The sequence below is a fragment of the Littorina saxatilis genome, linkage group LG2, assembly GCF_037325665.1.
Source record: "Littorina saxatilis isolate snail1 linkage group LG2, US_GU_Lsax_2.0, whole genome shotgun sequence".
In the NCBI taxonomy this organism is placed as follows: Eukaryota; Metazoa; Mollusca; class Gastropoda; order Littorinimorpha; family Littorinidae; genus Littorina; species Littorina saxatilis.
Window position 1 is genome coordinate 6,711,264 of NC_090246.1, and position 23,315 is coordinate 6,734,578.

Genomic DNA, 23,315 nt, shown 5'->3' on the forward strand with positions numbered 1-23,315 from the left:
AGATTACCCCTTGATCCGTCCCTCCAATGTATGTCAGTGTTACTGATAGTCACACTAACAGTAAAGGAATGTCATGCCGCAACGCCAATGCTCATGATCGATTTTGGCTGGGCCGAAAGCCAGACACATGATCAGTCCGTTCAAAGTTTCTTTTCCAGTCAGTTGCATTTGGAATACCAAGGGCGGTATGGCTATAAGTATCCCTGTCTGATGCCGGCCCTGGATACCCCACCCCTCCCCCCTCCCTGTTGCACTAAGATGACTTGGTCTACGCGAATACGTATACACACACACACACTCTCTATATATTATAGATAGTTCGTTGCTCGTGGGGGGTGGCCGGGTGGAGGGGGATGAGGGACTCCATGCCAGTACAACTACAAGTCACTTCCTCGAGATACGTCGGTGTCGTACTGAAAGGCGATCGTCATCACTCCAACAACGCTTGAACAGATCGCGGTGCAGTGGTCACGGCTAGTAAGGTCCAGTCAGGTGAGGGCATTCACCTCCCTCGGCCCGTCAAACTAGACGGCGTGAGCCACCAACCATCCCCACGATGAAACTAGCAACTTTATAAGTATACTTCCCACATCAACCATGATGGAATGGCAAAGAGTGCTGAGTGATTGTCTTCCGCTACTCCTCAGTGTTTTGCAACCTACATACCCACTTTTGTACGTCCTAGCTCCGAGCACGCAGGCAAAGGGGGCGAAGGTCGATATCGCAAAGGCGTACACATGTTGTTTATGCGGTACGGTCAAGGTCATTTGATGGAGGTGTGTCTCTTTCAGCCAATGAAAATACGATATTCTCCGGTTAGGAGTGGTTCCTTGTCATAGTAGTTCGAAAACGCGCAATATACCCTTGCGCCGGGCTCAGAGACGACAGAAAGGTCACGTTTGTCGCGCATGCACAGTGAGAGCAAACACTGGTGGAGTGCAGAGGCCACAGTTCATTCAAGTTCTCCACGGTGGAATAAATCACACAAGAACAACACAGACCAGAACTCTGAAAATGGCTGAGCAAGGAAGCAACCCTATCGATACGGACTGCGTCACGCTGACTCGATATGTGCTGCAAGAGCAGAGAAAGCATCCCGAGGCTACCGGCGATTTGACGCAGCTCTTGAATGCCATCTTGACTGCTGTGAAGGCAGTGTCGTCTGCTGTGAGAAAAGCTGGCATCCATCACTTGTAAGTTCATGGCCGCGTGTGTATCAGCTGGCTCTTTCATCTCTTTTCTCATGGTTTGCGGCCTGTGTGTGTGCGTCTTACTATGTCTGTCTGTGTGAGCAGAAAAAGAACCAGGATTCTGTATTTACATCCTGCTACACGTGTTTTCTCCGTTTGTACAACGCATGTGAATGTGTCATACTCCTGCTTTGCACCGAAATCATTGCTCTCGTGTGTCGTATCATCGACGAAAAAGACACACATGCATTTTTTCATTCTGTCGAGATAAAACAAAACGAGACATTCTGTGCTCATTTACCGGTCTAACGTGGATGGATGCCAGGTACCTAAAGTGCTCAGTGATGGTGACAAACACTATTCGAAGGATATTATAAATTATCCCTGATTTGCATACCAGGATCCCTGATCCGCCCCACTGATAACTAAACACTATCAGTTTTGCTGAATAAAAGAATTTCAGTGGGGGTACATGTACTCTCTGAACACGTGTGTGTGCAGTATGGATGTAGCGGACGTGCCTGTCTGGAGAACTTTGGGTGTTCTTATACTTTGTATGTTTTATTGTTCTTATTGGCTCATGTAAGTGTAGCCTATGCGATGCTAACTTTTGTCTGGTCTGTCTGTGCGTGCGTATGTATGTATGTATGTCTGTCTGTGGTAGAAACTTTAACATTTGATTGAACACCGAAATACTCATTTTACCTGGTTATTTTTCAAGCACCATCTTCAAACTATTGAAGTAATGATCAACATTTTGTCGGCACGTATGTAGTTAAAGTGTGTATCCAAAGAAAACGGGTGGTGGGGGGTTTTGGGGGGGTAAAAACAGGTGACTGGTTTGTGTCGTGTGTGGTATGTAGACCAGGTCAGGGGTCAAGGTTAGGTCAGATTGCATAAAGGATTATGATATGGATACAGTTATCACCGAACTGCAGTTCGCCGATTCGGAGAAGACGATTTCACATTGTTCGGTTTCGTAGCTCCAGAAAAATAGATAAAGAAGATACCAAAGTAGATTTCCCACAGGTTAATCTGCACAGCGTGTTTCCAGTGTCTGCGCGAGGAAGCGCTGTCGAAAGCGCAGTGTCGATCTGTCCTGTCCCTGTAGGTAGGCTACATGCAGACAGACAGACAGATCTAGTGTCTCGCACTCTTGCTCAGTTATTGTGTGTGTGTATGTGTGACGGAGTGATTGAGTTTGTGTTACTGTTTGTCGATTTCTTACGTGAGCCTTGAAGGCTTCGCCTCTTGTTTTTGGTTTAGGGTTAACATAGAGGGGGAAATCGAGACGAGGGTCGTGGTGTATGTGTGTGTGTGTGTGTGTGTAGAGCGATTCAAACCAAACTACTGGACCGATCTTTATGAAATTTGACATGAGAGTTCCTGGGAATGATATCCCCGGATGTTTTTTTCTTTTTTTCGATAAATACCTTTGATGACGTCATATCCGGCTTTTTGTAAAAGTTGAGGCGGCACTGTCACACCCTCATTTTTCAATCAAATTGATCGAAATTTTGGCCAAGCAATCTTCGACGAACGCCGGACTTCGGTATTGCATTTCAGCTTGGTGGCTTAAAAAATAATTAATCACTTTGGTCATTAAAACTCTGAAAATTGTAAAAAAAATAATTTTTATAAAACGATCCAAATTTACGTTCATCTTATTCTTCATAATTTTCTGATTCCAAAAACATATAAATATGTTATATAATATTTGGATTAAAAACAAGCTCTGAAAATTAAAAATATAAAAATTATGATCAAAATTAAATTTTCGAAAAAACACTTTCAGTTTCATCTTATTCCTTGTCGGTTCCTGATTCCAAAAACATATAGTCTATATGATATGTTTGGATTAGAAACACGCTCAGAAAGTTAAAACGAAGAGAGGTACAGAAAAGCGTGCTATCCTTCTCAGCGCAACTACTACCCCGCTCTTCTTGTCAATTTCACTCAGCTTGCTCCTCTCCTTGCTACATATGTGCGTAGTGTACGTGCAGGTCTGCTCTGTATGGTTACCGTTAGGTATAGGTTGAAGATGATATGCATGGTCTTCACAACAAATAGGTCTACCAAATAGGTTGACATCTAGGTTTGGGTGGGAGTGTTTTCAGCATTCTTGCACACAAGTTCAGCTTTGCAGAATTAATTTCTCATTTAATTTTTATTTCTTTATTGTCATATCGCTGTGAAATTTAGGTCGCTTCCACCCAGTGGAAAGCTAGCAACAACAGAGTCGTGCTACCCAGGTGTATGCGTGTTTAGATGAAATCAGCTGCCTGCACTTATGGCAGAATGACTGAGGTCTTTTACGTGTCACTGAGGTGACACGGGGGTGGAACATGGATACCGTTTCTGATGGAGCCTGCACATAAAGTTGACCCATGTCCGTCACGGCCTAGATTCAAACCTGCGACCCTAGGATCACAAGTCCAGTGCTCCAATAACTATGATAGAATAATAGAGGCAACTCCCTCTGTGTCAAATGTGTCGTGTACAGGACCGGTACATGTGGAGTCAGGTCAAATGAAATACAGTGTGTCGTGTGAACAGGTACGGTGTGTCATGTGAACAGGTACAGCATTTCAGTGTCAGTTGTGTGATGAGTCTGGAGGATGTGGTCATATTAAAAATATGTGTATATCCAATCGTGTGGTGTGTACAGGTATGGCATCACGGGGTCAACCAACGTGACAAGATCATCAACTTACTTTATGTCGTGTGTACAGGTATGGCATCGCGGGGTCAACCAACCTGACAAGATCATCAACTTACTTTATGTCGTGTGTACAGGTATGGCATCGCGGGGTCAACCAACGTGACAAGATCATCAACTTACTTTATGTCGTGTGTACAGGTATGGCATCGCAGGGTCAACCAACCTGACAAGTTCATCAACTTACTTTATGTTGTGTGTACAGGTATGGCATCGCGGGGTCAACCAACGTGACAAGATCATCAACTTACTTTATGTCGTGTGTACAGGTATGGCATCGCAGGGTCAACCAACGTGACAAGATCATCAACTTTATGTGGTGTGTACAGGTATGGCATCGCAGGGTCAACCAACGTGACAAGATCATCAACTTTATGTCGTGTGTACAGGTATGGCATCGCGGGGTCTACCAACCTGACAAGATCATAAACTTACTTTATGTCGTGTGTACAGGTATGGCATCGCGGGGTCAGCCAACGTGTCAAGATCATCAACTTACTTTATGTTGTGTGTACAGGTATGGCATCGCGGGGTCAACCAACGTGACAAGATCATCAACTTACTTTATGTTGTGTGTACAGGTATGGCATCGCGGGGTCAACCAACGTGACAAGATCATCAACTTACTTTATGTCGTGTGTACAGGTATGGCATCGCAGGGTCAACCAACGTGACAAGATCATCAACTTACTTTATGTCGTGTGTACAGGTATGGCATCGCAGGGTCAACCAACGTGACAAGATCATCAACTTACTTTATGTCGTGTGTACAGGTATGGCATCGCGGGGTCAACCAACCTGACAAGATCATCAACTTACTTTATGTCGTGTGTACAGGTATGGCATCGCGGGGTCAACCAACCTGACAAGATCATCAACTTACTTTATGTCGTGTGTACAGGTATGGCATCGCAGGGTTAACCAACGTGACAAGATCATCAACTTACTTTATGTCGTGTGTACAGGTATGGCATCGCGGGGTCAACCAACGTGACAAGATCATCAACTTACTTTATGTCGTGTGTACAGGTATGGCATCGCGGGGTCAACCAACCTGACAAGATCATCAACTTACTTTATGTCGTGTGTACAGGTATGGCATCGCGGGGTCAACCAACCTGACAAGATCATCAACTTACTTTATGTCGTGTGTACAGGTATGGCATCGCGGGGTCAACCAACCTGACAAGTTCATCAACTTACTTTATTTCGTGTGTACAGGTATGGCATCGCAGGGTCAACCAACGTGACGGGCGACCAGGTGAAAAAGCTGGACGTGCTGGCTAACGACCTGTTCATCAACATGCTGCGCTCGTCCTACACCACCTGCCTCATGGTGTCGGAGGAGAACGACCACGCCGTCGAGATCGACACAGAAATGCAGGTAAGCTTTGTGCACGTAGACTAGACATTGTACAGTTGCGGCTGAAGTAAATGTTGTTCTGTGGAGCAGATCAGTGGTAAACTAGACATATGTTTCACTAGTTTTTGAGGAATATTGTGAGAACTACTGCTAAAGATATGAGTGCTAATTTGTACTGCTATAACATTCAAATAAGTAGAATTATTAGCACTTTAACATCAAATATTTACATGTTTTTTTTCTCACTAAAACTTGTTTCTTGTTTACTGATTCTAGAGTTTTGAACTTCAGCATTCTGTCTGTTGTCGATTTTTTTTCCAGACCTTATCAAGAAAACTCATTTTGCAAAACTAGATCTAGTGTGTAATTTATCATGACACTATTGTATCACCTGACATTGACAACACATTATTATGAACAATCTGTAACACCTTTAATGTCATGTTACGCTTGTCTTACAGGGATCGGTTGGTAATCTTGTTTGTTATTGCTTGCACTTTGTGTTTGAATTTGAATATGACATGCGTTCAGAATAATAACCCTAGATAAAGCTGTATGTTTTGTGTAGCTGCAGTGGCCGTGTGGATGTCAGTTATGGCCAAGTCACAACGACACATCTGACGTGTGTTTGTTGCGCAGAGGTTTGGAACTGGAGGCTTTGAAATTCAAAATGTAATTTCATTTAGACTTGTGTAGAATAGTGCGAATTAAGTCTCAAGAAACGGGAAGAAAAAGTTTAGGGAATTGGATCTTGGATGTGCAGTCATTGACAGTTTGTGCTGATACATGTGAGAGAGACGACTCAAGTGAACACAGCTATCACAACATGTAACCAAAGTACAAAATAGAATTGCTCACTTTATGCTGTGGTTTCTGCATGGTAGGTGGGAGCTCTAGAAACCAGATCCGTGTGGAGGCATGGCTTCAGCTGTATCATGTAGGCTGCTTCATGCAGTATACTGTTGTTACCATGAGACATTTTGACTTTGCGGCTTAGTTGGCGCCTCACCTTGAACCCTTTCGTCACCGCTGTGTGAAAAACAGATTGTGTGCATGCAGTAAACAGTTCATAAAAATGCAAGGACGTGCTAGCTTTGCCCATAGTTCTTCTTCTTCTTTTCCTCATGTTACATGATGTAAACCATTCCCCACCCCCTTTCTCTGCAAAGAAGATTTGTCTTAAGCGTGGGAGTTCAGCTGAAGCGTACACACAAATTGACAGTAAGAGAACGCGGTTCTGTCTGTTTATTCGTTCATGGTTTTACACAAGTGAATTGTCATACATGGTGGTTTGTTTTCCTGGATTCTCCCTATTAGTATTACTAAAGAAGCAAGAATAAACAGAATGCAACAATTTTTCTTTGTCACAAATAACTTACAGAGTAGAGAGGGGACTTTGGTGGACCTTGCAGTTTATTTGTCGACGTTCATTTGTAGAACAGTCAGAAAAGTTTGAGGTTTTTTTTCTTATGACAACACACAACATGTAGCATATTTTACCCACATATTGCAAGATGCATGTCAACACACAACATGTAGCATATTTTACCCACATATTGCAAGATGCATGGAATGTTAGTGTAGAACATTCTGTTCCAAATTGCTACCCTTTTTGTTTTGAGGAACCTTTCAGATGTTGTTTGTTTCTTTGTGAGAACTTTCAGTCACAAGTCAGTACAGCTTGTTTTAGACATGTCTCAGACTAGTGGTTAGGTGTGGTTTGCTGTGACTGTTGTTCTTTACCGCTGTGACTGTTGTTCTTTACCGCTGTGACTGTTGTTCTTTACCGCTGTGACTGTTGTTCTTTACCGCTGTGACTGTTGTTCTTTACCGCTGTGACTGTTGTTCTTTACCGCTGTGACTGTTGTTCTTTACCGCTGTGACTGTTGTTCTTTACCGCTGTGACTGTTGTTCTTTACCGCTGTGACTGTTGTTCTTTACCGCTGTGGCTGTTGTTCTTTACCGCTGTGACTGTTGTTCTTTACCGCTGTGACTGTTGTTCTTTACCGCTGTGACTGTTGTTCTTTACCGCTGTGACTGTTGTTCTTTACCGCTGTGACTGTTGTTCTTTACCGCTGTGACTGTTGTTCTTTACCGCTGTGACTGTTGTTCTTTACCGCTGTGACTGTTGTTCTTTACCGCTGTGACTGTTGTTCTTTACCGCTGTGACTGTTGTTCTTTACCGCTGTGACTGTTGTTCTTTACCGCTGTGACTGTTGTTCTTTACCGCTGTGACTGTTGTTCTTTACCGCTGTGACTGTTGTTCTTTACCGCTGTGACTGTTGTTCTTTACCGCTGTGACTGTTGTTCTTTACCGCTGTGACTGTTGTTCTTTACCGCTGTGACTGTTGTTCTTTACCGCTGTGACTGTTGTTCTTTACCGCTGTGACTGTTGTTCTTTACTGTCAGTTTGCTGCTGCTGCTTTTCTTGCACACACAGATTGCTGTAAACGTTTCAAAATATGGTATCTTTGGATTGTTTTAACAAAGGATTTTCCTCTGAAGAAAATGCTATGAAGTACTTAACTCTGCTTGTCAACTTTTTGATATGTTTATCTCTGAATTTGGTGAACATGTTAGAAGTGCCTCACTGTTCAGGGGGCTGTTATATTGATTGGTGTCAGCTTTGTTTACAAAGGTAAATATCCACAGAAGAGCTGTTTGGCAGTTATTAATAAATACTAGTTTTAAGTCCACTCCCATTAAGGTTTATTATTGTGTTGAGAAGAGACACATTTTGTGTGCACTTTTTATAGAGTTTGCCAGGAAAACATGTTTCATTGCTTTCTTATACATTAAATGCAATGGTGTTTGTGGTTTGGCAATTTGTTCTGGGATATTTTGTTCATTTACTTGCAGGCAAACTATTCTGTCACTATTTTACTTGACTATTTCCACGTTATGTTCTTGCTCTTTATCCCTGTCTCTTCTGACTTCTTTGCTGTGTTGAACTTGGTGTGCTTGTTACTGGACTTTCTATACCTTTCCAAACAAACATTTTTTGTTCTCTTTGTGGGTGCAGGGAAAATACATCGTGTGCTTTGACCCCCTGGACGGGTCGTCCAACATCGACTGCCTGGTGTCCATTGGCTCCATCTTTGGTGTCTACAGGAAGGTACGTTATAGTCACATACAGTCGAACTCGCTTAAGACGAATCACTGGGGATCGGAAAAAAAGTTCGTCTTAACCAAAATTCGTATTAAGAAAATTGATTGATTTTTTTTTTATTTTTATTTTTTTTAAATTTTTTTATTTTACGTCTTGTACATTTTATGGTGTTTCAATTTGTTTCTTTCGCAACTTTCATGCTGCTTCACGTTTAGACAATAAAGTGACATATTCAGTTACATGTTCATGTGTGTCTCATGTTGAGTGATGATTGTTGAGTTTGAGTGAGAGTGAGCACACAGATGTTTCATCCAGTTGTTACGTTTTTGGTCACACACACGCACACACTGTCCACATTCGCGGTGTTCCTATCATTTGTCCGGAATCACTTACCTTGGCGACGGGTAGCAAACCTTGGCCAATTTAGTTTTTTTTGTTTTGTTGCAACATGATGTTCAAATCCAAATCGATAGCACTGACTGACTGATAAACTATCGCGAACCGGCGAACGCAAACGTTGAGAGTGTGTACCACTCTGGCATCTATATTTTTTGGCAATGGCGTCCGTTCAAAACATTGATGTTTCGTTTTTGGTATTCGCGAAGGAAATAAACGTCAGTCAGTCATTCATGTTCAGTGTCTGAGCTATCAATCACTTTGATTCTAAATTTGAAATTGTTTTGTGAGTACAGTGTAATCAGTTTAACTTTATTCAGTGATCGGTTGAGCAATGGTTCAAGCAGTCGACGCAAGGGAAGACTTTGACACATGTATTCAAACTTCTCAAATTCCCATGATATGTCGATCTCGGGACGAGTTTAAAGATTTCGTCATAAGCGTGAGTAAATTACAGACATTATGCATGCTTGGGAATCCAAAAAGTGCTCGTTATAAGCATAAATTCGTTACAAAGAATTCGTTTTAAGCATTTTTTTTAAGCATGAAGAAAGAGGTATTCAGTTGGGAACTTAAAACTAATACGTTATAAGTCAAAATTCGTAACTAGCGTGTTCGTTTTAAGTGGGTTCGACTGTACATCTTTGGTGTGTACAGGAAGGTACGTTACAGTCACTTACATCTTTGGTGTCTACAGGAAGGTACGTTATAGTCACTTACATCTTTGGTGTCTACAGGAAGGTACGTTATAGTCACTTACATCTTTGGTGTCTACAGGAAGGTACGTTATAGTCACTTACATCTTTGGTGTCTACAGGAAGGTACGTTATAGTCGCATACATCTTTGGTGTCTACAGGAAGGTACGTTATAGTCGCGTACATCTTTGGTGTCTACAGGAAGGTACGTTATAGTCACTTACATCTTTGGTGTCTACAGGAAGGTACGTTATAGTCGCGTACATCTTTGGTGTCTACAGGAAGGTACGTTATAGTCACTTACATCTTTGGTGTCTACAGGAAGGTACGTTATAGTCACTTACATCTTTGGTGTCTACAGGAAGGTACGTTATAGTCACGTACATCTTTGGTGTCTACAGGAAGGTACGTTATAGTCACGTACATCTTTGGTGTCTACAGGAAGGTACGTTATAGTCACGTACATCTTTGGTGTCTACAGGAAGGTACGTTATAGTCACGTACATCTTTGGTGTCTACAGGAAGGAACGTTACTGTCACGTACACCTTTGGTGTGTACAGGAAGTTACGTTACAGTCACTTACACCTTTGTTTGGATTTCATCAACTTTCACTGCATGTATACATGAACAATTACATCAGTTTACATGGTGTGTGTGTGTGTGGGGGGGGGGGGGAGGTGTGGGTTGGGAGAAGTGAGATGTTTTCAGGTTGATGCATAGTCAGAGTGATTTCCATATCAGAATGTTGTCAAAGTTACTTGAGGAAAAAAAAAGCCTCGTTAAAATTTCTATGTGTGATGAGTGAGTATGATGCAGCGTAGAATTGCAGGCCTGGTTGTAGCACTAACAGTGACATGTCTTTTCAGGTGACAGATGGCGAGGCCAAAGAATCGGACGCGCTGCAGCCCGGCACCAAACTGGTGGTGGCAGGATACGCCCTGTACGGTAGTGCCACCATGGTGGTGCTCACTGTTGGCAACGGGGTGCAGGGATTCACGTATGACCCTGTGAGTTGTCTTCCCTTTCTCTTGCTGTTGGCCTGATGTGTGTGTGTTGTCAGTGTATAACCCTGTGAATTGTTTTCTCCCTTTCTGTTGGCCTGATGTGTGTGTGTTGTCAGTGTATAACCCTGTGAGTTGTCTTCCCTTTCTCTTGCTGTTGGCCTGATGTGTGTGTGTTGTCAGTGTATGACCCTGTGAGTTGTCTTCTCCCTTTCTGTTGGCCTGATGTGTGTGTGTTGTCAGTGTATGACCCTGTGAGTTGTCTTCTCCCTTTCTGTTGGCCTGATGTGTGTGTGTTGTCAGTGTATAACCCTGTGAGTTGTCTTCTCCCTTGCTGTTGGCCTGATGTGTGTGTGTTGTCAGTGTATGACCCTGTGAGTTGTCTTCTCCCTTTCTCTTCTCTTTCTGTTGGCCTGATGTGTGTGTGTGTTGTCAGTACCCTGTGAGTTGTCTTCTCCCTTTCTCTTCTCTTGCTCTTGGCCTGATGTGTGTGTGTTGTCAGTGTATAACCCTGTGAGTTGTTTTCTCCCTTTCTGTTGGCCTGATGTGTGTGTGTTGTCAGTGTATGACCCTGTGAGTTGTCTTCTCCCTTTCTCTTCTCTTGCTGTTGGTCTGATGTGTGTGTGTTGTCAGTGTATAACCCTGTGAGTTGTCTTCTCCCTTTCTGTTGGCCTGATGTGTGTGTGTTGTCAGTGTATGACCCTGTGAGTTGTCTTCTCCCTTTCTGTTGGCCTGATGTGTGTGTGTTGTCAGTGTATAACCCTGTGAGTTGTCTTCTCCCTTTCTCTTCTCTTGCTCTTGGCCTGATGTGTGTGTGTTGTCAGTGTATAACCCTGTGAGTTGTCTTCTCTCTTTCTGTTGGCCTGATGTGTGTGTGTTGTCAGTGTATAACCCTGTGAGTTGTCTTCTCCCTTTCTGTTGGCCTGATGTGTGTGTGTTGTCAGTGTATAACCCTGTGAGTTGTCTTCTCCCTTTCTGTTGGCCTGATGTGTGTGTGTTGTCAGTGTATAACCCTGTGAGTTGTCTTCTCCCTTTCTCTTGCTGTTGGCCTGATGTGTGTGTGTTGTCAGTGTATAACCCTGTGAGTTGTCTTCTCCCTTGCTGTTGGCCTGATGTGTGTGTGGTCAGTGTATAACCCTGTGAGTTGTCTTCTCCCTTTCTCTTGGTTGGCCTGATGTGTGTGTGTTGTCAGTGTATAACCCTGTGAGTTGTCTTCTCCCTTGCTGTTGGCCTGATGTGTGTGTGTTGTCAGTGTATGACCCTGTGAGTTGTCTTCTCCCTTTCTGTTGGCCTGATGTGTGTGTGTTGTCAGTGTATAACCCTGTGAGTTGTCTTCTCCCTTTCTGTTGGCCTGATGTGTGTGTGTTGTCAGTGTATAACCCTGTGAGTTGTCTTCTCCCTTTCTGTTGGCCTGATGTGTGTGTGTGTTGTCAGTGTATAACCCTGTGAGTTGTCTTCTCCCTTTCTGTTGGCCTGATGTGTGTGTGTTGTCAGTGTATGACCCTGTGAGTTGTCTTCTCCCTTGCTGTTGGCCTGATGTGTGTGTGTGTTGTCAGTGTATGACCCTGTGAGTTGTCTTCTCCCTTTCTCTCCCTTTCTGTTGGCCTGATGTGTGTGTGTTGTCAGTGTATAACCCTGTGAGTTGTCTTCTCCCTTTCTGTTGGCCTGATGTGTGTGTGTTGTCAGTGTATGACCCTGTGAGTTGTCTTCTCCCTTGCTGTTGGCCTGATGTGTGTGTGTGTTGTCAGTGTATAACCCTGTGAGTTGTCTTCTCCCTTTCTGTTGGCCTGATGTGTGTGTGTTGTCAGTGTATAACCCTGTGAGTTGTCTTCTCCCTTTCTGTTGGCCTGATGTGTGTGTGTTGTCAGTGTATGACCCTGTGAGTTGTCTTCTCCCTTGCTGTTGGCCTGATGTGTGTGTGTTGTCAGTGTATGACCCTGTGAGTTGTCTTCTCCCTTTCTCTTCTCTTTCTGTTTGCCTGATGTGTGTGTGTTGTCAGTGTATGACCCTGTGAGTTGTCTTCTCTCTTTCTGTTGGCCTGATGTGTGTGTGTTGTCAGTGTATAACCCTGTGAGTTGTCTTCTCCCTTGCTGTTGGCCTGATGTGTGTGTGTTGTCAGTGTATGACCCTGTGAGTTGTCTTCTCCCTTTCTCTTCGCCTGATGTGTGTCTGTTGTTACTGTAGGTAACGGGGTGCAGGGATTTACGTATGACCCCGTGAGTTTTCTTTAGCGTGTCACCTCTCTTTCTCTGGCCTCAAGTGTTGATTTTAGATTTCTGTTATAAAGAAGCACTTCCGTTTCTATGTCTATGAAATAAAATTAAAAAAACACTCAAGATAGTGCCTGAGGAAAAGCTGAAATAAAAATGTAAAAGTTTAATGTTGACTGGTGTATATAGGTGTACCTTATAATTTGAATCATCAACTATTGAGATTACTATATTTTATTGTTTGAAGAAAGCACTGGCACGTAGCAAAGGGGTGGTACAAAGTGAAAGATGGATCAGTGTGTAAGTGATATTTAGCAGAGGGGTGGTACGAAGTGAAAGATTGATATGTATGTCTGTGATATTTATCAAAGGGGTGGTACAAAGTGAAAGATGGATCAGTGTGTATGTGATATTTAGCAAAGGGGTGGTACGAAGTGAAAGATGGATCAGTGTGTAGGTGATATTTAGCAAAGGGGTGGTACAAAGTGAAAGATGGATCAGTGTGTATGTGATATTTAGCAAAGGGGTGGTACGAAGTGAAAGATGGATCAGTGTGTATGTGATATTTAGTGAAGTGAAAGATGGATCAGTGTGTAGGTGATATTTAGCAAAGGGGTGGTACAAAGTGAAAGATGGATCAGTGTGTATGTGATATTTAGTGAAGTGAAAGATGGATCAGTGTGCAGGTGATATTTAGCAAAGGGGTGGTACAAAGTGAAAGATGGATCAGTGTGTATGTGATATTTAGCAAAGGGGTGGTACAAAGTGAAAGATGGATCAGTGTGTATGTGATATTTAGCAAAGGGGTGGTACGAAGTGAAAGATGGATATGTGTGTCTGTAATATTTAGCAAAGGGGTGGTACAAAGTGAAAGATGGATATGTATGTATGTGATATTTAGCAAAGGGGTGGTACGAAGTGAAAGATGGATCAGTGTGTATGTGATATTTAGCAAAGGGGTGGTACGAAGTGAAAGATTGATATGTATGTCAATGATATTTTGCAAAGGGGTGGTACGAAGTCAAGTGAAAGATTGATATGTATGTCTGTGATATTTAGCAAAGGGGTGGTACGAAGTGAAAGATTGATATGTATGTCTGTGATATTTAGCAAAGGGGTGGTACGAAGTGAAAGATTGATATGTATGTCTGTGGTATTTAGCAAAGGGGTGGTACGAAGTGAAAGATTGATATGTATGTCTGTGATATTTAGCAAAGGGGTGGTACGAAATGAAAGGTGGATATGTATGTCTGTGATATTTAGCAAAGGGGTGGTACGAAGTGAAAGATGGATATGTATGTCTGTGATATTTAGCAAAGGGGTTGTACGAAGTGAAAGGTGGATATGTATGTCTGTGATATTTAGCAAAGGGGTGGTACGAAGTGAAAGGTGGATATGTATGTCTGTGATATTTAGCAAAGGGGTGGTACGAAGTGAAAGATGGATATGTATGTGATATTTAGCAAAAATATTCTGCAAAGGTACAGTTGAACCCTCCTTTTGAAATCTTCAAAACTGAAAAAACCTGGCAAAAAAAAAAGGAGGGAGACTTCAAATGGGTGTTTGTTTGTATGTTTGTTTGCTTAACGCCCAGCCGACCACGAAGGGCCATATCAGGGTGGTGCTGCTTTGACATATAACGTGCGCCACACACAAGACAGAAGTCGCAGCACAGGCTTCATCAGTTCATGTCTCACCCAGTCACATTATTCTGACACCGGACCAACCGGTCCTAGCACTAACCCCATAATGCCACACGCCAGGCGGAGCAGCCACTAGATTGCCAATTTTAAAGTCTTAGGTATGACCCGGCCTGGGTTCGAACCCACGATCTCCTGATCACGGGGCGGACGCCTTACCACTAGGCCAACCATGCCGGTTTCAAATGGGAGTGAATTTAGAGATTATTAACAAAAAAGTCAGAAAGGAGAGAATTTTAAAGTAGGGGGTCTTAAAAGGGGGGGTTCCCCTGTCGTAGCACATAGACTACTTGCTGACTGTCTGTCTGGTGTCAGGCGATCATAGACTACTTGCTGACTGTCTGTCTGGTGTCAGGCGATCATAGACTACTTGCTGACTGTCTGTCTGGTGTCAGGCGATCATAGACTACTTGCTGACTGTCTGTCTGGTGTCAGGCGATCGGGGAGTTCCTGCTGACGGAGCACAACATCCAGTGCAAGCCGCGCGGCAAGATCTACTCGCTCAACGAGGGCTACGAGCAGTACTGGGACCAGGCTACCAGGGAGTACGTCAAGAGCAAGAAGTTCCCCGCAGTAAGTCGATTCATCTTGTGTCCAGGCTGTGTGTTTGCGTTATAAGGAATAAATACAGAGGATGGAAACCGGAGAAATGCATAATTTTCATCTGCAGTTTTGTTTAATCTTGTGGTGTACATTGAATTGTGTTGTTTTGATGAAACAGAGCGGCAAGCCTTACTCGGCGCGCTACATTGAATTGTGTTGTTTTGATGAAACAGAGCGGCAAGCCCTACTCGGCGCGCTACATTGAATTGTGTTGTTTTGACGAAACAGAGCGGCAAGCCCTACTCAGCACGCTACATTGAATTGTGTTGTTTTGATGAAACAGAGCGGCAAGCCCTACTCGGCGCGCTACATTGGCTCCATGGTGGCGGATGTACACCGCACTCTGGTCTACGGAGGGATCTTTCTCTACCCAGCCACCACAGAGGCTCCCACGGGAAAGGTGAGGGGGGCAGCTAGCTGTCACAGAAATAAATACTGTCAGCTGTCACAGAAATAAATACTGTCAGCTGTCACAGAAATAAATACTGTCAGCTGTCACAGAAATAAATACTGTCAGCTGTCACAGAAATAAATACGGCCAGGCCGTTGTTTCTGTTTGTTTGGGAAACAGTCTTTGGAAGTAGAGACAGTGTGCTCCTAGGTGTGTTTGTGTGTTTAAAGCAGGCGATTCAGCATTCAAAAATTTTGCGGATTTCCGCAAGGAACATTTTTTTACACAGTCTAGGTAGTTTTTGTTTGTTGATGTGCCATTGTTTTATAATCACATGTATTGTACAAATTGGACAGCTGCGACTGCTGTACGAAGGAATTGTTATTGTACAAAGTGTTGTTCTGACTGTCGACAGCTGCGACTGCTGTACGAGGGCAACCCGATGGCGTTCATCATGGAGCAGGCGGGCGGCAAAGCGTCGGACGGCACGAAGCGCGTGCTGGACATCCAGCCAACCAACATCCACGAGCGCTCGCCCATCTTCATGGGGTCCAAGGAGGACGTGGAGGATGTGGAGGCGCTCTACCGCAAATACCCCAGGACCAAGTGAAGCGGAACCGCACCCTGACACGCCAACATCAGTCAACTGTCACCGCGCACACATCCTGTGACACACACTGACGTTGAGTGACTAGGGACTTAGTCTGGTGGACCCTGAAGCTGGTCAGCTGGTCACTGTATCTGGGGTTTCTGCCTTTAACCATGTATTGCTTATGTTCACATTCAGTTTGAGGGGTTAGGTGAGTGTGCGAGAGTATGTGGCATTTGTTATTGTAACATTATGGTTAACTTTGAGAATGTACATCCATTGTTGGTGGTGAGAAGTGAAGTGGTGCCCTTGGTCCTGTAGGAATAGTATGTATGTGAGCTTGTATTTAAACAAGTAGAGGTGTAGTGAATAACAATAACATTGTTTAAGAGTTGGAAGAATGTGTGACTGCGAGTGTTTTCTGCCATGGGTTTTTTATGCACTCCTGGTACTAACATTGGATTGAAAGTATATTATTAATGTTCGATGGAAAGTTTAATAATAAAGTTTGACGGAAAGTACAGTACCGACGTTTGATGAAAGTCATATTAAATAATGAATAGCAACGTTTGATGGACAGTAGCGTATGAAACTGTCTCCTTCCCTCACTATGTGCCATGGCAGCTTTCACAATGATACAAGCTAGCAGCTCTCACAATGATACAAGCTAGCAGCTCTCACAATGATACAAGCTAGCAGCTCTCACAATGATACAAGCTAGCAGCTCTCACAATGATACAAGCTAGCTTTCACAATGATACAAGCTAGCAGCTCGGTCTTACAACATGCGCAAAACAGTGTGCCATTTATTACAAGGCAAGTTTTGTCACTGGGATATGAAGAGATGCATGAACAGCTAGCTACAGTCAGCATTAAAATGGAACTCCAGCTTCATTACCATTAAGTGTTCATTATGACTGATGTCACACTCTGGGAGCAAGTGGTGCTTGCAGTAAAGTGAAAGGATATCTTTGAACTGTCATTATGTGTTGTAAGGGTTTACATCCCTGTAGCCTTTATTGTGTGTTTGTAACCATAATCTGGGGGTCAGAGGGCAAAGGTTAGGTATCGACAATCGAGGTCATGGCGACTGCAGTCTGGACTGAACCTTAATAAACAACTGCCGACTTGACAGCCTCCCTCCCTGCATTTACTTTTGTGTCCGTCGTGGTCTAGGTGCTCTATATAGTGTCCCTTTTCTGCGATTCATTCCTCGGAATGTTCTGCTAACCAATTCCTCAACGTTTTCATCGTGTTCAAATAATCTGTTCATGATTTTCAGCAATGGTTAATATTTGTGGATATTTTTTCATACTTTCGGGGTGGTTCAGTATTCTGTTTTTAGAATACATGCATTATGCTGTGGGGTTTTATGTGTAACTAATGGAAATAAACATGTAAAGAACGTTTGCTGCAAACATTTTGTGTTGATGTTCTTACTTTGACTACAGAGCTACAGTGGAAAGCATCTTGTGCTTCTCGATCTCTGTGTGGTATAGTGGCGTTAGTGAAAAAGAGAAAGCACAACTGGATAGGATCGTGAGACAGGCATCACGGATAGTTGGGTGCGACTTTCCATCCGTCGCCTCATTGTACAACACGCTGGCTCATCCGGAGAGCCAATAGTATCATCGGCGACACCACTCACCCACCCAACCCTCTGTTTGAGCTTCTCCCCTCGGGCAAGCGCTTTAGAGCCCTGAAGACAAGAACTTGTCGTTTCAGGAACAGTTTTTTCCCAGAGGCCATCTTGTCTGCACTCTGAATCTGTTGTTGGTGCTTGTGTGGACGCTCATGCAGAGCAGTACACTAGTCCTGTGCTTCTTTTGGGGGGTTGGGTGGGAGAAAGGGGGAGACTCTAGTCGGTTGTGCAAATAGTATTTAACCATGGGTGTGAATGTGAGTGTGGACGTGGATATATGATTTACTTCAACATTCAAAACAAAATCATGTGCTTTTGCATTTTGGAAATAAATTCTATTGATTGATTAAGTACACACACACTTATCTCTCGCTCAAAACATCCCATGCAAAGAATGTATGTCTAGCATTTTGTGTTTCGATGTTCTTACTTTGACTAAGTACACGCACACATACACCCACACACTGTCTCTCACTGAAAAATTAACTCAAAAAGAAAGAATTGTCTGCAGTCAAATTTTGATCCCATTGGAAGACGCAAGCTTACGGAAAGACAACAGTCAAGGCAACATTGAGAAGGAAGCAAATAATGTCTGACGCTGGTCAAAGACATGAAAACAGTAACCTGGTCAAAACAAAAGGGGAGAAAGGAAATCTTCATCTTGCAGCGTTGCACAGAATTATAAAATTGTGTATGTCACATTTACGCTGGTAACAACAAATATAAAGATAACAAGCTATCAAATAATTTACATATAATTCGTGACACAAAAAACATTCTGTTGACGTGTAAATGGTCTACAGTAGTTAAAGGGAAAAGTTTTTCAGCAAAATCAGCATTGCTTTAAGCTCGAGTGATTAGACCAATGTCAATACAACAAAGCTTGAAAGTTTGTCGAAAAAACACAGGTACAACTCATGATGGAGACAAAGGTAAAATTCACCTTAGCTGCACCCTTTGAACATTAGCATCTCATGGAAGCAATCACAGAAGTTGAACTGTGTGCATGTCCGGCTGTTCAAATGAATTGTAGCAGACTTTCACTTCTTATCTCACGGAGACAAATACAGTTAACCAAATTATCAAGCAAATTAAGTAAAGCAAGTTGTTGACAATATTGAGTGTGTGAATTGAACGCTGCAGTCAGTTCACTGCAGGCGCTTACACTTGAAGTTACAGAAGCTGGGATGGCCAAGCGGCACCCTCCCCACGTAGCGCTGGCGGTAGTTTAGGCGACCTCCTCTTCCTCCTCCTCCTCAAACTCGCCCTCGTCCTCGGCGGTTGCGTCCTGGTACTGCTGGTATTCCGACACCAGATCGTTCATGTTGGACTCTGCCTCCGTGAACTCCATCTCGTCCATCCCCTCCCCCGTGTACCAATGGAGGAACGCCTGCAACATTCACACACTCATTTCACACACACACACACATCTTGGCACTATAGTTTCCTGTGTACCAGTGAAGGAATGCCTGCAACATTCACACACTCATTTCACACACACACACATCTTGGCACTATAGTTTCCTGTGTACCAGTGAAGGAATGCCTGCAACATTCACACACTCATTTCACACACACACATCTTGGCACTATAGTTTCCTGTGTACCAGTGAAGGAATGCCTGCAACATTCACACACTCATTTCACACACACACACACATCTTGGCACTATAGTTTCCTGTGTACCAGTGAAGGAATGCCTGCAACATTTACACACTCATTTCACACACACACACACATCTTGGCACTATAGTTTCCTGTGTACCAGTGAAGGAACGCCTGCAACATTCACACACTCATTTCACACACACACACATCTTGGCACTATAGTTTCCTGTGTACCAATGGAGGAACGCCTGCAACATTCACACACTCATTTCACACACACACACACATCTTGGCACTATAGTTTCCTGTGTACCAGTGAAGGAATGCCTGCAAAGGTAACTGTTATTTCACAACTCACAATCTCAACACTCGAGTGTCTTGAGTAGCGGTGTAGGAAAGCTAGATACGACAAAAAAACAGACAATCTCAAACACCGCTCACGTAGCCGTAGGCTTGTTTTCACCTTATGTCGATGTACATTTCCTGAACATGTAAATATGAATAAACATTGTTTAAACCAAACATCGCTCACGTAGCCGTAGGCTTGTTTTCACCTTATGTCGATGTACATTTCCTGAACATGTAAATATGAATAAACATTGTTTAAACCAAACATCGCTCGCATACATCAATGGATCTTGCCGACTAAAGGATGAATTCTGATCAGACAAGGGAGATAATATCTCACAATTTCCGATCATTCTTTACAAACATCTATCATCCTGTACAATCTGCCCTTCAAGCTTCTCACAATGTAGCGTGTAAACTCAACCCTACCAGTCGACAACACATGACCCAATATTGATGGACTTGATTATTATTTAGTTTTGTTCACTCTTTTCTTGTACTTTACAGTATTTCCAAATGTTTCTTTCAAAAAGTAATTAGTCACTTGCTCAATTAAATTCTGGGATAATAAGATTTTCATATATATTTTTTTGTTTTTAAATTTAGGTGTCTGTTTTTGAAGTGGGGAAGCAATAAAGAGGTCGTCTATACCAAAACTGATATCGACGGAAATGTCGTCAATGAGCTCAGTTTTGCCCAATTGACCAATGGAAATCTACTCAACATATGAAATAGGAATATCTACTATTGATCCTTGGAAGACATTGTTCAAGCACGATATTCTTTGAGTCATGTGACACTGCAGCCCACTGGGTGAGTCGTACTGACCTTGCGACGGAACATAGCGGTGAACTGTTCAGAGATTATTTATGTCTGTGCATACAATGTCATGTGACACTGCAGCCCACTGGGCGAGTCGTACTGACCTTGCGACGGAACATAGCGGTGAACTGTTCAGAGATTATTTATGTCTGTGCATACAATGTCATGTGACACTGCAGCCCACTGGGCGAGTCGTACTGACCTTGCGACGGAACATAGCGGTGAACTGTTCCGAGATTCTTTATGTCTGTGCATACAATGTCATGTGACACTGCAGCCCACTGTGTGAGTCGTACTGACCTTGCGACGGAACATAGCGGTGAACTGTTCAGAGATTCGCTTGAAGAGCTCCTGGATGGCGGTCGAGTTGCCGATAAAAGTGGAGGACATCTTGAGACCTCGTGGCGGGATGTCGCACACGGCGGTCTTGACGTTGTTAGGAATCCACTCCACGAAGTAGCTGCTGTTCTTGTTCTGCACGTTCAGCATCTGCTCGTCCACCTGCACCACACGGGAACAAAGAAATGTCATTCAAACATTGTGTGGCTTGTCTTGTTCTGCACGTTCAGCATCTGCTCGTCCACCTGCACCACACAGGAACAAAGAAATGTCATTCAAACATTTGTGTGGCTCGTCTTGGGGTTAGCTGGAGTGGCAAACACTTGACAGTTTGTTTGTTTGTTTGTTTATTTGTTGCTTAACGTCCAGCCGACTACGCAGAGCCATATCAGGACGAGGAAGGGGGGGATGAAGGGGGCCACTTGTCAAGCGATTCCTGTTTACAAATGCACTAACCCATTACTTGTGTCCCAGCAGGCTTTAGTAAAACTAAATTAATACCTACTGGAAGATTACCAGTTTCCAGTATGTTAAAATAGGCTTAACCCCTTCCCTGCCAGCGTGAAAAAGCGCATTTGTATTCCTGTGTGCCGGAGCAAAATTTGACTTTTGAGGGTGTGTTCACTAAAACGTGAATAATTCAGGCATTTGAAGAGATATCTCTTAGATATTTGGCATGTTTTTTTCTAACATCCCTGGCCCCAATTACAAGTGAAATTAGTTTCATTTGGCAGGACAGAAATTTTTAAGTAATTATTTATTCTTTTTTTTTTCCCCGTGATCAAGCATTTTCGGAACATAACAACACACTTGATCACAAAAATGCATGACAAAACACAACAAAAAACTGGTGTAACAAAGGGAAAAACATCAGGTACTCACAAAACTTCTTGGTAATCAACTTCACTGCTATAAGCATCCAAAGTTATAAGGGTTAGCTGTTCATGGTAAGGTAAGTCCGGAATCGCACGTCATACTCCACAGCTGAGACTCAGAAGCAACAAAGTCACAATCCACAGAGCAGGCAAAGTCCACACACTACTTCCAGTATATGAATTTTGTGTGATAATCCACAAAACACTGAGGAAAGCACAAGGCTGCTCTCAAGGTACTGGTCAGCATAAAGGTTTGTTTGGAAGACAAGGTGGTTGATGAGGTCGTCATCAAAAAACAGCTGCATCCAGTCTACTGGTTCAAAATTGTCAACATTGCACTGCATGCCTGGATTGCCTTGAAATTGGATGTCTTGGTTTGGCGCAGTTGCATCAGCATCTGTCCAATTTCTTATCTTATCTTCCTGACGTTGTCTTGGAATTTGTCGGGCACGGCCGCGGCCACGCCCCCTCGCATTACCTCTCCCTCGTTGTCCTCTTCCCACACTGCTTCCTCGACCCCTGCCGCGACCTCTGACCACAGGACATGAAGTTGATGGGCCAGGCATTGGTTCTGCTTCGGCATCACTGCCATCAGTCTCCGACTGATCACTGTCAGTGGCAGATACACTTGGTTCGTAGCTGATATCATTGTCATCATCAATGCCTACCTCGGACAAAAGAGGGTGGTGCTGGTTGAAATCAGTTTCTTCCTCGTCTGATTCGCTGTCACTTCCATCTCTAAGGTCTTCATCATCACTGTCTAGGTCATTTAGGCACTCTTGAAGCACTTCAAGTGCTGAATAGCGCTTGAAAACAGACCTCGTGGTACCCCCACGCCGTCCACCATCCGACATCTTTGTTGACGACTTAACACAGATAACTCCCGAAGTTTCAAAATTCTCCCAAACATCAATATTTGCTATTCATAACGGTCAAAGGGAAGGAACCGTTGGTTCAAGATGTCTAACTGCTCTGCCAACAGTTTTTGCAGTTACCCCCCTTCTTGGGTGGATACAGGACTCTGATGCGTACACCTCGAACGACGTTCGTGGCGGGGCAGACAGGATGCCAAAAAACACCTCGAACGCCGTTCGTGGCAGGGCAGGGAAGGGGTTAATCCCTACCTTTGCTTTATCACTGCAGTAAATTTTTCCAAAATCATTCAAACTTGGCTGGTGGCTTTCACTGTTGTTTGCTGTAGTTTGAAATGCATTCTTGAAGTTTTCTATTCACCTTTTAGTTGAGCGTGTGTTCATGAATGTATGCGTGCTGTGAGCAATTAGTGACACGTCACACACACCAAGCTAACTCAAAGACGTATGATACCAATACTTGCACAGCCTGGTGGCGACCTTTCGAGTTATTTTCTACTGCTGATATGACGAAGTCACTGAGACCAACTTTGTTCTCGAAACTATTTGTCAGTTCCTCGGGAGACCCTATGCAGAAGTGACAGAATTTTTACATTACACCATTATTCGCGTTGTCACGTTTTCTTGAACTTTGCTTCACTTTTGACATCAGATATTCCACTCTGGAAGGAAGGGACAAGAGGATATGTCTTGGTTTGTTTGATTGGTGTCATTTCTCATTAACACATTTAAAACATTAATATCGTGAGTTCAAATTCCGGCCGCGCCTGGTGGGTTAAGGTTGCATGGGTGTTACTCTTCCGGCTTTTGCCGGATTTCCGGTTTTTGAAAAAATCTGAAG

At 43.4% G+C, this 23,315-nt stretch overlaps 2 protein-coding genes across 5 annotated transcripts in view; one reads left to right on the plus strand and one right to left on the minus strand.

Moving 5' to 3' along the window:
• Positions 1 to 894: 894 nt before the first annotated feature.
• Positions 895 to 17,378, plus strand: LOC138958085 (fructose-1,6-bisphosphatase 1-like). 3 transcript variants are annotated; one of them, XM_070329148.1, is made up of 7 exons: positions 895 to 1,193; positions 5,131 to 5,293; positions 8,295 to 8,387; positions 10,341 to 10,481; positions 14,821 to 14,958; positions 15,217 to 15,388; positions 15,795 to 17,378. In XM_070329148.1, the coding sequence occupies exons 1-7, from the start codon at positions 1,015 to 1,017 to the stop codon at positions 16,058 to 16,060; spliced, it is 1,152 nt and encodes a 383-aa protein (XP_070185249.1). In that variant the 5' UTR covers positions 895 to 1,014; the 3' UTR covers positions 16,061 to 17,378. The 3 variants fall into 3 exon arrangements, with proteins under 3 accessions (XP_070185249.1, XP_070185251.1, XP_070185250.1); XM_070329149.1 differs by having other exon boundaries at positions 897 to 1,193; positions 15,272 to 15,388; XM_070329150.1 differs by lacking the exon at positions 14,821 to 14,958 and having other exon boundaries at positions 15,272 to 15,388.
• A 731-nt stretch (positions 17,379 to 18,109) lies between these two features.
• LOC138958084 (tubulin beta-4B chain-like) overlaps positions 18,110 to 23,315 on the minus strand; it is a 19,360-nt gene continuing 14,154 nt past the window's right edge. Inside the window, exons 7-8 of one of the 2 annotated variants that reach the window (XM_070329146.1) lie at positions 20,689 to 20,889; positions 18,110 to 19,000 (exon numbers count right to left, since the gene is read on the minus strand). In XM_070329146.1, the coding sequence (XP_070185247.1) occupies positions 18,839 to 19,000; positions 20,689 to 20,889 (363 nt within the window). In that variant the 3' untranslated portion in view covers positions 18,110 to 18,838. Of the gene's footprint in view, positions 19,001 to 19,391; positions 19,467 to 20,688; positions 20,890 to 23,315 lie in introns of those variants that run through there. The other variant, XM_070329147.1, reaches the window with a different exon arrangement.